At 39.5% G+C, this 13,700-nt stretch overlaps 1 protein-coding gene across 1 annotated transcript in view; it reads left to right on the top strand.

Annotated features, from left to right (window-relative positions):
• Positions 1-12,251, top strand: part of LOC124226925 (translation initiation factor IF-2-like) — a 28,718-nt gene extending 16,467 nt beyond the window's left edge. Inside the window, exons 3-6 of the mRNA XM_046640783.1 lie at positions 838-1,004; positions 2,619-2,681; positions 4,083-4,149; positions 12,163-12,251. Of these exons, the coding sequence (XP_046496739.1) occupies positions 838-896 (59 nt within the window). The 3' untranslated portion in view covers positions 897-1,004; positions 2,619-2,681; positions 4,083-4,149; positions 12,163-12,251. The remainder of the gene's footprint in view (positions 1-837; positions 1,005-2,618; positions 2,682-4,082; positions 4,150-12,162) is intronic.
• The last annotated feature ends 1,449 nt before the right edge of the window (positions 12,252-13,700 follow it).

Genomic DNA, 13,700 nt, shown 5'->3' with positions numbered 1-13,700 from the left:
GGCATACGAGAGCTCTGAGGTAGAGAGGACTTGAAAGGCCAAGAACCCAGAAAGCAGGGAATCCAAGAGAGATCCCCTATATGTAACTGCCTGTCAGAAGCAAAAGTGAAACATATTTGACAAAGATATGATCATCCAGAGGCTCAAATTATTTCTATGATTTTTCACACACAATGTGCGGCATTTAATAAAGTTACCAGGCATACCAGCAGACAAGATAAAATGACCAAAAATAGACCTACAGGAGATCCAGATACAGGAGTAACAGACTTTAAAATATCTGTGATTAGTCAATTAAAGAAATTAGATAAGAAGATGGAGAATTGCAACAGATTACTGGTAGCTATCATGAAAAACAGAAATTCTGGAACTGAGAAATAAACTGATAGAAATTAAAAACTCAATAGATGAGTTTAAGAACAGATTAGAAAAAGATGAAGAACAGATTGATAAACTGGAAGACCAAAGCAACAGAAAATTTAATGTTAGTAGCCAAAGTCAGCAAGAGGTCATTGAAAAATGGTTTCTTCTTACATAACGAGTGGCATATAAGTCTGTATAACACTTTTTGGAAATACTTGGCAATGTAAGTCAGATAGTAGAACAAAAACTTTTATATCTTTTGACCCAATATTCTTATCTCTGAGAATATATTATAAGGAAATAATTTTTTTATTGTGAATTGCTTTATGTATGAAGATGTTCATTACAGACATTTATAATAGTAATAACTTTGTGCAGATGATGTTTTAAGTTCTTTTCTTCAATTAATGCAGTTAATCCTCACAAAAACCCAACGAAGTGGAGATAGTTGCTGTTAACGTCTTCATTTTACAGATGAGAAAACTGGAACACTGACAGATCAAGTATCTTTCTCAAGATTGCATAGCCAATGAGTAGAGGAGCAAGGATTTGAACCAGGCTGTTGGCTCCACAGCCTACGCTTGAACCTGCTCTAGGCTGTCGGAAGCAACCTAAATAGCTAACAACTGGAGATTTGCTAAGTAAGTACAGTATACTCCATCTATGTAATATTCTGCAAGTATTAAAAATAAGCATTATGTACACTTTTAGCAACATGGGAAATACTTCTAATATAGTGTGAAGAGAAAAACTCAAAATCATAAAACAAGTCAAAAAATATGCATATAAATATGTTTGAAAGCAAATATCCCCGAAGGCTAACAACAATTACGTGAGGTTAGTAGTGCTAAAGTTTCCTTTCTTCCATTTCTCAAATTTTTATTGTGTGTTCCTTCTAGTGAACAAAATATACCATTCTCTCTCTATGAAAAAAAGCAGTTGAGTATATTGGACCAGAGCACTGGCTCTGGAGCCATTCTGCCTGTGTTACCACTTCTTAGGTGCATGACCTTGGGCAAGTTGTTGAAGTTTTGTTCCTAAGTTTCTAAGTTTATCCTGTAAAATGAGTATAATTATGGTACCTACCTCATGGGGTGACTATGAGGATTAAATATGCTTAAAGTGTATTTAGAACAATGTCTGGAATTTAGAAAACATGTAAGCATGATCTAGAATTGTTATTGTTATTTTACAGAAAAATCTCCCTTAGTGACCAGATACAATGACAGTTCCCTCCAGCTGGTCCTGAGATAGCCATACCCATTAGCAACAAGTTTCTTTTTCTTTTTTTGGGGGAGGGACGGGTGAAGAAGATTGGCCCTGAGCTAACATCTGTGCCAATTGCCCTCTGTTTGTATGTGGGATGCCTCCACAGCATGGCTTGATGAGTGGTGTGTAGGTCCACACCCGGGATCCAAACCTGCGAACCTGTGACTGCCAAAGTGGAGCACGCAAACTTAACCACTATGCAACTGGCCGGCCCCACAAGTTTTGTTTTTATAGAGAGATCTTACTTTGTCCTTACTATGAATTCTCCAATGCAGAGACTTCTAGGAACCTCCCTACCATTGATTCAGGGGGGACTTCTGTACTCTTTTCAAGAAGCAGTGACAAAAATCAAATCTCTGATATGTTTTTATTTTCAAGAAGTTCGGTGTCCCTGCTTGTGTCACATCTCCGAGGACATGTGCACGAGTGACTGAAACTGCCCATTGAAGCCAATATTACATTAACATCATCAGCACTGAGTTAGAGAAAATGTTTATCTACTTCTCCAATTTTCACCCTTCCCTGGATGTGTGACTTTTGACGAGCTCCCTGATCTGATCTGACAGGCTAAGTAACAATAGAAAGCTGTTTAAGAAATAGGACATTTGTGACTTGATTTTTCTGAATGGAGCACCCCAGGAGGCCTGATTATATGCTTTGAAACTTTTTTCCATCTGGCAGACCCAAAAAGTTTGGAAGATTTTGGTAGAATTTCCTCATTAGCTGAAACAGTTTCATTGAAATTATAAAAAAAAGGAAAAAAATCTGTTAGGATGCCAAGATTTATTGTTAGCTGTCTTGATGGCTAATGAAATGATATGACCTTGTGGTAACCCGTACCAGTTCAATTAAACTGACAGGTGTTTGCTAGGTCGAATATTGCAGTACTTGTAAGAGGAAAGGACACAAATTGATGTTTCATACGTTTGTGAGAAGAATCCCTTTTTTTGGAACAATCACTTTTGATGTGTCTATTTGGTTTTCAGGGTGTTGCGGGCCTCTGCTCTCGTAATACTTCAGCTACAGAACCCACGTGTGAACGCTCCTAGGTGAGTTAGCCATTTCCTTCGTGCTGTCTCTTATCTGCCTCTGGCAAGGTCATATGACATTCACTGGCAATGTACTTTAATTAAACTCCCTAATAATTCTCAGCTCTATACTATGGTAAATGTCTAAGAAATTGCTTTATTCCATTTTTGCTAAAGTTATTATTCCTTTTAAGGTTATTCATGAAGGCATCTCTGAGTTTATCTACCCTGACCCCTACTTTGTTCCAGGATTACCCCAAATCTTTCACACTCTCTTTTCTAATAGGCGTGTTCTATTATAACACTATACCACTTGTTAAGACGGATTCACCATCTAAGTCACAGGCCAGCATTTCACAATTAGTGGTGAGTGGTCAATTGAAGAACAAGAAAACAGTTCGGTAATAATGAAATTCCTTTCCCCTTTTGGAAACTGGGATCTAAGGATTCAACCAGCAAATGGTGAATCAATGACAAGTCAATAATAAGATGAGAGACTGTTACTAAAAGATGATCTCAAGATTATTACTTTACAATAAGCTTATTTCTTATATAGATAAATGCTGGTCAATCTCTTGTTGTCATAGGGTAACTGAAGATGATTTCATGTGTTCATGTTGCCACATGAAGTTAGATGGAATTGGGTTTGGTCCCCTCTCTAACATGCCATCCATGTATGAACTTGGACGAGTTTCTAACAATTCTGGACTTCAGTATTTCCACTTGAAAATGGGAGCAGTAGTATTTACCTATTAAGTTAGGAAGGTAAATGTTGTAACATGAAACACGTCACACCCAGCAATCGATTAATGCTAGTCCTCTCCACCCCTGTTTGTGGAGATAGAAAGTAAAGAGATGATAGACAACTCTGCTTTCATCCTCAAATATATTCTTCATTGATTATCATATGTATATAACCATCTACTCAGAAAATAGGTGACATCTTTTCATCTCCATTCTTCATTCCTTTTTCATTTCTCAGCACTTTAATGAGCATCTACTCTAAGCTAAGAACTGAGTGTTGGGGAGACAAAAAGGAGAGTAAAGTATTGATCCTATTCTCAAGGAGATTGGGGTCTAGAAAGGGAGGTTATTTTTTTTTAAAATGCCAGTAGAGAGGCAAAATAAAGTACTATCTTAGTTTTTAAGAAGGAGAAATTATTTTGACTAGGGTTTATGAGAGAAGGCTTCATGGAGGAAGTAGTGTTACATTGGGCTTTAAAGAAGGGGTACAATTTAGACAGCAGGCAGAGAGGGGATACAACAAGCCAAGACTGAAGCAGTGTGATTGGGTGAAAAAAAATTGACCTGGGGCTGGAAAGACCTGGGGCGGCATTACCTTGGATGGACCACTTCTCCCTGGACTTCAGTTTCTTCATCTGTGAAACGTGTGAAATAATCTCTGCCCTGTTGGTCTTTCAGCGCTCTGGAGAAGATCAAATGCATGTGGAAGCTCTTTGAAAACCATAAAGCCCTCTAAATGAAAAGGGTAATTTTTCTCTCTCCTCTTTTATACCATAAACTGCATGAGGGTACTTGACAGGGCCATTCATAGTGACTTCTTAAAAATGTTTGATGAAGTATATTAAAAAATCGCATTGTAAACCTTAAATGTTTACAACTTTTGTCACTTATATCTCAATAAAGCTGGGAAAAAAGTGTGATGAAATAATGAACCATTGATCAAACGAATGAATCCATAAGTGTTATGGACTGAATGTCTATGTCCCCCCCCCCCCCCCCCCTTAGTTCATATGTTGAGGCCTCTACCCCCAGTGTGGTGGTGGTAGGAGGTGGCCCCTTTGGAAGGTAGTTAGGTTTAGATGAAGTCATGAGGGTGGAGCCCCATGATGGAATTCGTGCCCGCACAAGAAGAGCAAGAGACATCAGCGCTTCCTCTCTCCAGCCTGTGAGGATACAGTGAGAAGGTGGCCGTCTGCAAGCCTCACCAAGAACTGAATCTGCCGGCACCTTGATCTCGGAGTTCCTAGCCTCCAGAACTGTGAGAAATAAACGTCTGTTGTTTCAGCCACCCACTCTATGGTATTTTGTTGTTGCAGCCTCAGCAGGCCAAGATGATGAGTGAGTAAATAAATGAATGAAATAAAACAAAGGCACAGAGGAGGAAAGCAAATGATATGAACAAGGCATAAAGGGTTACCTTTGAAAACGTGTACCACAGCTGAGTGTGGGATGTGGCTAGATGGGATGAGTCCACTAGGCCAGTGATTCTCAGTGTGGCCTGTGGACCAGCAGCCTCAGTATCACCTGGGAACTTGCTAGAAATGCAAGTTTCTGGGCCCCTCCTCAAGCCTACTGGATCTGCAACTCAGGGATGGGGCCAGCAATCTGTGTTATAGAAATCCCTCTAGGGCATTCTGATGCATAGTGAAGTTTGAGAACCGTGACTTTGTACTATCATGAGGAATTTAGAAATTATTCTGTTGTAGAATCAGTGTTAATGAAGGTTTTTAGCGGTGGATGGATGTAACCAGAGCTGTGTTTCTAGGATGATGAAACATAAAGCTGTGCCTAAAAGAACTTATGGCTTCAGCATAGGAAGGACATTTGGAAATACTGGAAAGCACATTGTATTTGCGAAGCCCCAGATTGAAGATTTTGGTTTTTCCTAATCTCAGATGGTACCCACATTGTCACCTAAGAGGCAAAGCAGAGCACGCATTACTCGGAGGCACTGGGAACCCTGCTTGGTCTGCAGGGACCAGGCGAGATGAGAATGTTTACGTGAAAGTACGTGAGTGGACTGTTACATGTGGGCCCAACTCGTCTCAGAGAGGCCTCTTAGTCCTGACCAATCGTGTGGAAACATTAAGTGGAACCTTCCAAACCAAGTTAAATGGGCAGCTCTTCCTAAGACTAGACTAACTAACTGAGTGCAAACACTGCTCTGTCTTTAGGGCTGATGGAGACAGGTCGGCCAAAGGGGAAGGAAGGCATGTGTGGAGGAGAAATGAAGAGCCTCAAGGGAAAATATTTATCTTAAGGGAGGGAAGAGTCAAGATGCAAAGACACAAGGATCAGTTGGGGAGGGAGTGGGAGAGAAACGGGATGAGGACTGTTCAGAGTGGTTTGGGACTGCTGGGATGACCAATCCTCTGGGTTTGCCCAGGACTGTGGGATTTCCCAGGACACAGGATGTTCACGACAGTCCCTGTCAATCAGGACAGTGGGTCACCCTATGACTACACTCCTTCCCTTGTGTTCAAGACCTAGGGAGAAGACATGGTAAGAGTAGAAAAGTCACCTCTCTATTTTGTTTCTCAAAATATTGTCTGTGGACTGGCAACGTCAGCATCACAGGGAAGTTGTTAGAAATGCAGCTCCTCAGGCCCACCCTAGACCTGCAGGATCAGACCTGCGTGTCAACAAGAGCCCCAGGCGATTTGTACGCACATCAGTTTGAGAAAGATGACCTTAGAAGATCCAGTAAGCCCCTCGTGGCGTCCCCAGTAAGAAAATGTAGCTCTGATGGAGAGCAGAGAGCATTTCTTGGCTGTGAGATGGCTAACGTCCCGGTTGGCCAAATTCCAAGCCAAAATCACATCAACTTTACCTGGGAAGGAACAGAAGCAGCATCAGGGAAGATTATATAGTAGGGTACCGGGAATAGAGAGCAGAGAGGGAAAACGACGGATGACGCAAAGTAGCCGAGATAGGCCTCCTGAACTATTAATAGTGATAGTTGTAGAGAATGTGAGGAAAGCAGAAATCCAGCCATTGTGTGGTGAGAGGAAAGCTAAAGAAATGCTCTTCTGTTCCTATTACTGTGACCCTGCTTTGGTAAAAACAAGCTGATGTAGGCTGGGAAGCGAGTGAGTTATGCTTGGAAATGTGGAGCCACAACACTATGAGTAAGCTTGTCGAAAAAAATAAAAAACGATCACCCAGTGAAAGTCTATGGCTTTAACATCTTGGCCTCACTCGCTTGTGTGTCACTCAGATACACAAGGAAAGTTTAGTTTTCTTCCTTTTTCTCTTCCTGGTCTGGTCTTCATGGACTCCAGCTTTGCGTTCTAGCGGGAATAATTTGCACTTAATTAATAGTGTTTCATTTTCCTCCAGCTCGAACATAATTCTTTCAGTTTAAACATTTTGAACAGTGGTTCTTCAACTCAAACGTGCAGAATCACCTAGAGGGCATGTAAAAACACAGACTGCGAGGCTCACCCCCAGGGTTTCTGATTCAGTACATGGGGTGGAGACAGAATTTGCATTTCTAAGGAGTTTCTGGGTGATGCTGATATGTTGGTCCAAGGAACACGCTTTGACGACCTCTGATTCAAACTAGTCAGCATTTTATTCCCATCCAAAGGGGATGGTTTCAAAAGTCCTTTAGATTAATGCTTTCAACTTGAGAATCAAAAACATGGTCTTCCTGCATATGACTTGTGCCACAAGCAGCTCGTCATGCCAGTTCAACACACCGGAACTGGTCTATATCTTGTTCAACAAGATGAGTCCACTGATCACATGCTAGGATGTCATGGCAGTGTCAATTTATGATAAAAATTTCTAAATACGAACACACACCTCTGTTTATCTCACCTCAGACCAGTAATAGTTTCTGGACTGGCGCTGGTCCAGGGACCGCATTTTGAGTAACTGTTTTAGATGACTCAGTCTTTCTCAGATTCTCCACCTCCCTCTTCCTTCTCTTTCCCAAGATAGTATCTAGGTATAAGAGGGGGGTCTGATTGTATTCTTGTGGCACCCTTGGATCTTGCACTGTTTCTGGATACTCAGTGATCTCCTCTGTAAGAAGGGCTGGATTCAGCTTCTTCCTAGAATTGGGACCACTGAAATGTGACTAGGGCCCATCTGATCTTTTGGGATGACGTGTGCCAGCCCTCACTACTGCTGCCATAGCCCTGAACATTTCCCCTAGCATCACAGTTCCATCCCCCATGGCCTCTTTCCCTGCTCTCAGACCTCTGCTAGTCCATCAGCAGTCTCACTGGGGAAGTGAGAAACTCCGGAGACTCCTGCTTCCCACACAAAGGCCACGAGGAGACAGAAATGCTTTCAAGGTCCTATGCATCTACCCACCTTCTGCTGCTGCCCCTGTACCATTGCTTCTCAGCCACATGGAATGCGGTGCTGAGCCAAACGGTCAGAATCCCCTAGAAGCAGTGGAGGGAGCTTGTAATTTAGCCAATTGTTAATTTTTCAGGAATTTTGCACTTTAGTTGTTAAACACAGCCATTATTAAAAATTAATATATATTTAAACAAATTATATTAAAAGCAAAGGTAATTAATACTCAAAATCATCACTTCCTATTTATTTTACTATTTTTTATGTTCACTACATGTGTGTGTTGGAAATTCTTTATAATAGTCTACCACCACACAGTTCTTCCCAACTCTGTTCAGTAATGTCAAGTCGATAGCTTCAAATTGGCCAAGGTAGGAGTTCTTACACTATGTAAATGAACAAACATTATAAATCAGGGCTCCGCCTCCCCTCCCCTCCACCTCTCCACACAATCCAGTTGTTAAACATTTTCCAGCACATCACTGCCTAGAGGCTAAATCTGGGAAAGTGAGCCACTCACCCAGTGACCCCCTGTCACCCTATACCTATCTAGAGGTTACAAAACTGCTCTTCCCCTGAGAATTGGCCCCAAAAAGGTGTGTGTGGAAGAGATATTGGAAACTAGAACCCTAATATCTTATCTACTTGCCCTACTTCTGTCTCCCTTCTCTCCCTACCATCTCTTGGGACCAGAAGGAGCGAACTTCAGGCTTTTTATTTCCTCCACAGCTTATCCTTATACATTAAGGATAAAAATTCATAGCCTAACATCACCTTTCTGGTATTCTTCCCCCAAACCTGTAAATTTAGTCTAGTCATAAGAAGCATTAGATAAACTCAGATTGAAGGACATTCTATAAAATATCTACCCAATTCTCTTCAGAACTGTCGAAATCATGAAAGACAAGGAAAGACCAAGAAATGATCATAGCTTGGAGGAGATATGATATCATGGCTTAGACCCTGGAAAAGAAAGGAAATTAATAAAAAGCTGTGGAAATCCAAGTAAAGTCTGAGTATTGAACCAATGTTAATTTCTTAATTTTGATCACTGTATCATGTTTATGTAAAATGTTAAAATTGTGTGAAGCTGGGTGGAGGGTACATGAGAACTCTCTGTACTGTATTTGCAACTCTTCTGTAAGTATACAATTTTTCCAAATAAAGCTAATGAAGGGAAGAATTCACGGCTTAGGTAATAGGTGCATAGGTATCTTTTCTATTCTATGGAAAGAACTGTGTTCTTCATGATATGATGAAAGGGGGAATGATAGGGATGGTAGAAAATGTTTTCCTCTTGACAAAGTTTGGCTTTCAAGTCTTTTATCTTTTACAGAATAAAAAATTTTATTCTGGATGTTGTAGGCTGAACATTAACTCTCTCCCTTTTTCTTTACAATTTTGCTGTAACAAAACTAATCCCCCCAACCTGAAAGTGGATATCCAGACAATGAAGGAGGTCATATACATAGAAAGTAGATTCATATAAATTTAAAATATTACCTTTGTTTCACGTCTGTCTGAAAATGGGCCATGGCTTACATGCTACATCTCTTTCTAAATGGAAGAATAGCCAGGCAGAAAAATCCCTGAAGAAGGAAGAGTCAATGTGCTCTAGGGCAGTGCTCCTCAAACTTTAATTAGAGTTTGCATCACTTGGGCATCTTGTTACATTGCAGAGTCCCATTCAGTAGGTTTAGGTTGGGGACCTATATTCTCCTTTTCTGACAAGTTCCCAGGCGATGCCCTGCTGCTGGTCTCTGAGTAGGAAGAGTCAGGGCCCTGTCTGAGGTATTTCCTCCTTCCTCCACCCAGTAACCATAAGGAAAGTGCTTACTGGGCAGAGGTTTAAAGAAACATAAGAAATGCACAGTCCTTCTGTAAGACCAGAAATAAAATAAACAAGTTAAACAAAGAAGAAATACATTCATCAAAATATGACATTATTTCACACATTAAGATGGCATGAGGGGCCGGCTCTGTGGCCGAGTGGTTAAGTTTGCGCGCTCCGCTGCGGCGCCCCAGGGTTCGGATCCTGGGCGCGGACATGGCACCACTTGTCAGGCCACGTTGAGGTGGCGTCCCACATCCCACAACTAGAAGGACCTATAACTAAGATATGCAACTGTGTACAGGGCGGGGTTGGGGAGATAAAGCAGAAAAAAAAAAAAAAAAGATTGGCAACAGTTGCTAGCCCAGGTGTCAATCCTTAAAAAAAAAAGAAGAAGAAGATTGGCAACAGTTGTTAGCCTAGGTGCCAATCTTTAAGGAAAAAAAAAAAAAAAGATGGCATGAAAGATGGACTATCCAGGCATTCGCTGGAGATAAGTGAAGCTATTTTTGAAGTTTGATTTGAAGACCCAAATAAGAGTCATTTTACCTAGTCATACCCTTTCACTAGAGAAGCAAAAGTCAACATTTTCTGTTAAGAATTTACTGTCAGAATTATTGAGTTGTAGTGCCAATTTAAACGAATCTCTTCCCTCCTCCAAAAGTTTCTAATGATTATGGTTCCTGGAAAATAGTATATCATTTTTTCAGTACATACTCTTAATCTACAAAAAGCTCTTCCAAAAATTTAAGTTTGAAAAACAGGTAATGTGCTGGTATAGAGACAACTCATGCCAGTCAAAAAACATATATTTTTAGAATTTGGAGCATAACAACGAGAATAAAGCGTTATGCGTGTGTGTGTGCCTGTTTTTACCACCACATTATTAGGAGTTTCCAGGCTGTTACATGCATTTACAGAACCACTCTCTTACCATTGAAACAGTGAGACATTTTTCTAGAATGCTTGCTCAGTGCTCCTGTAGGCCCCCTGGAAATCGTATACATCATTTATAAATATTGGGATGCATTTGACCGAAGTAGACCACTTTGCTAATCACTTACCAGTTCTTTTATTCAATATTTCTTTGTTTAAGAAGCTGTGTTGCTTGTCTTATCGATATATGTTATCCAATTTGCAGAAAATATAAATAATATCGCAAATAGCAAAATGAGATCCTGTGTGCAGATTCCTGCTTCCTGCTGGGCACAGTCCTAATTAGTAATAGCTTTTACTTGCACTTTCGCCACTGCCAAACAGACTGTTGATGGGATCGTTGGCATTCTTAATGCCTCTTCGGGGATCAATAGAGTGTTTCTTTTTTCCTAGACCCCAACTTCGTCTCCTTTTCACTTTAAGAATACAGTATTAGAGGCCAACCCAGTGGCGCAGTGGTTAAGTTCACACATAACGCTTCTCAGAGGCCTGGGGTTCCCCTGTGCGGACATGGCACCGCTTGGCAAAAACCATGCTGTGGTAGGCATCCCACGTATAAAGTAGAGGAAGATGGGGATGGATGTTAGCTCAGGGCCAGTCGTCCTCAGCAAAAAGAGGAGGATTGGCAGTAGTTAGCTCAGGGGTAATCTTCCTCAAAAAAAAAAAAAAAAAAAGGACTGTTCAATTTAAAGCAGGCTTGTAGAGATTTAGTCACCCAGGATGGATGTTAGGTGAGTGGAAAGTGGGAAAAAATGCAGGTCGATTTCATCCTCTGTGTTTCAGATCTTTGAAGAGGAAAGTGGACTGGTTTCTAAAACTGTTCAATTGTTTGAAAGTAATCATAGCCTCCATTGCTCTTCTGATTTTCATCTATAGATACGGGAAAGTGTTTGTATCAGCTGCTTCTTTCTTTAAGTACTTGTGCTTACTTTTCTCTTGAAATAAAAATTAAAAATTGGAAATTATTAACTGTTTTACATGAAATAAATCTGATATGTGTATTATCAACAAAGACTTATGTCTCAAACAGGAAAGAACATTTCATGAAACCAAATTTGAAGTTCAAACAGAGCTTTCATGTTGAAGTATTTGTACTTTTTCTTGGCCCTACTGGTCTTTTTTTTTCTTTTTCTGCTTTATCTCCCCAAAACCCGCTGTACATAGTTGTATATCTTAGCTGCAGGTCCTTCTAGTTGTGGGATGTGGGACGCCACCTCAACGTTGCCTGACGAGTGGTGCCATGTCCGCACCCAGGATCCGAACCCTGGGCCACCGCAACGGTGTGCAAGAACTTAACTGCCCAGCCATGGAGACGGCCCCTATTTTATTTATTTATTTTTTGTCATTTGAAATATAAATATACTTGTCTCAAATTCTTTGTGCAGTGGTGAGTGTATAAGTAAGTACCAATAAATAACAAATGATCACATTTCTACTGAGAAATTTCTTATTCTAAATGTGACAACTATCCCTCAATTGGTTGTGCCCACAGAAGTGTTGACTGAGCCTGATTCTTTTTTATAAGAAAAATTGGTGAATCTGAAATAAAAGTACAAAATATTATCTTTCATGCAAATATATGAATAATACCAAAGAAAGCAAGAAAACGTTTTAAAAAATAATTGGTCTTGGCAACAGATTTATAAATAGGAGCCTAATAAATCTCATTTTTCTTCTTAGTTGCAGCCATGCTCCCTTGCACGTTTTTTTGCGGAGGAAGATTAGCCCTGAACTAACATCTGTGTGCATCTTGCTGTACTTTATATGTGCGACACCTGCCACAGCATAGGTCCACACCCAGGATCCGAACCAGTGAACCCTGTGCCACCAAAGCAGAACGCGTGAACTTAACCACTATGCCATTAGGCTGGTCCACCTTGCACTTTCTTTTATTTCAGATGATTTTGTACTTTCTTTGTAACTCACTCTAAATAATGCGTGTTGTTTTGCATTTTTTATATCAGGAAGCGAAATATTAAAAAATTTATCAAAGTTGCAGGAAAAAGGGCACTCCCATAATAGAAAAAAAAATGTAGCTTTATGTCATCATTTTTTTAGAGATTCTCTAGAGGTGAGCAGGGTTCCTTTAAAAATATGAAATGATATATTATTTGAAAGTTGCTTGAACTACCACTGATTGAGATGGTAAATTGGCACAACAGTTGTGCAATAGCCATTTAAAAAACAGAAAAACCTTCAACTGTGTATAACCATTCAAACAGAGATATTCACTTTTAGAAATTTATGCTACAGAAATACAGATATGTTCACAATTAAGCATGAGACTGTTCATTGTGGCATGAGATATATTAGGGGAAAATTGGAAACATCCTAATGTCTAAACATAGATGCTAGTTTAATAAATTATAATACATCCAATCTATAAAATTCCATTTACCATCACATAGAAATCATATAGAAAATATTTAATGATGTGAGAAATACAAAACATTAAGTGGAAAAAGTAAGCTAGAAAACAGTTTGTCTAAAATGATCACATACATAATATATATACATATGGTCTGTCATACAATAAAATGTTAACAGGTCAATTATGTCTCAATAAAACTGGAAAAATGTTATTGGTGTCTGTTTCTGTGTGTTGGGATTATGAGATTATTTTCTTTTTTGTTTATATTTATTGATTTCTTTCAACAAGTATGTTTTGTTTTCAATAACTAAAAATATTTATCTTTTAAAAAACCAATAAGTTCCATTAATACTCTCCCACTTGTCCTTTGAAAATTTGACAGCTTTATATGTTAACAATTCTGTAAGATGTAGTTGATTTTAAAAATGGAAATAGACCAGATAGTTGTGTTAAAGCAAAGCAAGATAGGTCTTGTAAAATATTATAGTGACTTACTTTATTAATAGATAAGCCATAAATATCCTGATGAATTATTTCCTCCTGAGAAATAAGAATTGCCCTGGCTCAGGGCTACATTTTCTTGGAATATCATCAAAGCCATAATCAATTTGCGTAGCTGTTCTAACTTTATATCTTAAGGAGTAGTTTGTAACATTCCTGCATAGATAAGATAGCTCCTGGAATCTCCCCAGTGCTCAACTATTTCTTTGATGACTCACTATGGGGTTGATTTGTTGATCTGAATGTTAAACTGACATATATCTATTGACTGTCTATTAGATATTTAGATATTACTAATCACTGAGGATATCAGAGAGTATGAGGTATGGCCTCAGACCTAAAGGAG

Source organism: Equus quagga, chromosome 1 (genome assembly GCF_021613505.1).
Source record: "Equus quagga isolate Etosha38 chromosome 1, UCLA_HA_Equagga_1.0, whole genome shotgun sequence".
Taxonomy (NCBI): domain Eukaryota; kingdom Metazoa; phylum Chordata; class Mammalia; order Perissodactyla; family Equidae; genus Equus; species Equus quagga.
The sequence above is the reverse complement of the archived record's forward strand: the minus strand, read 5'-3'. Positions and strand labels throughout refer to the sequence as shown.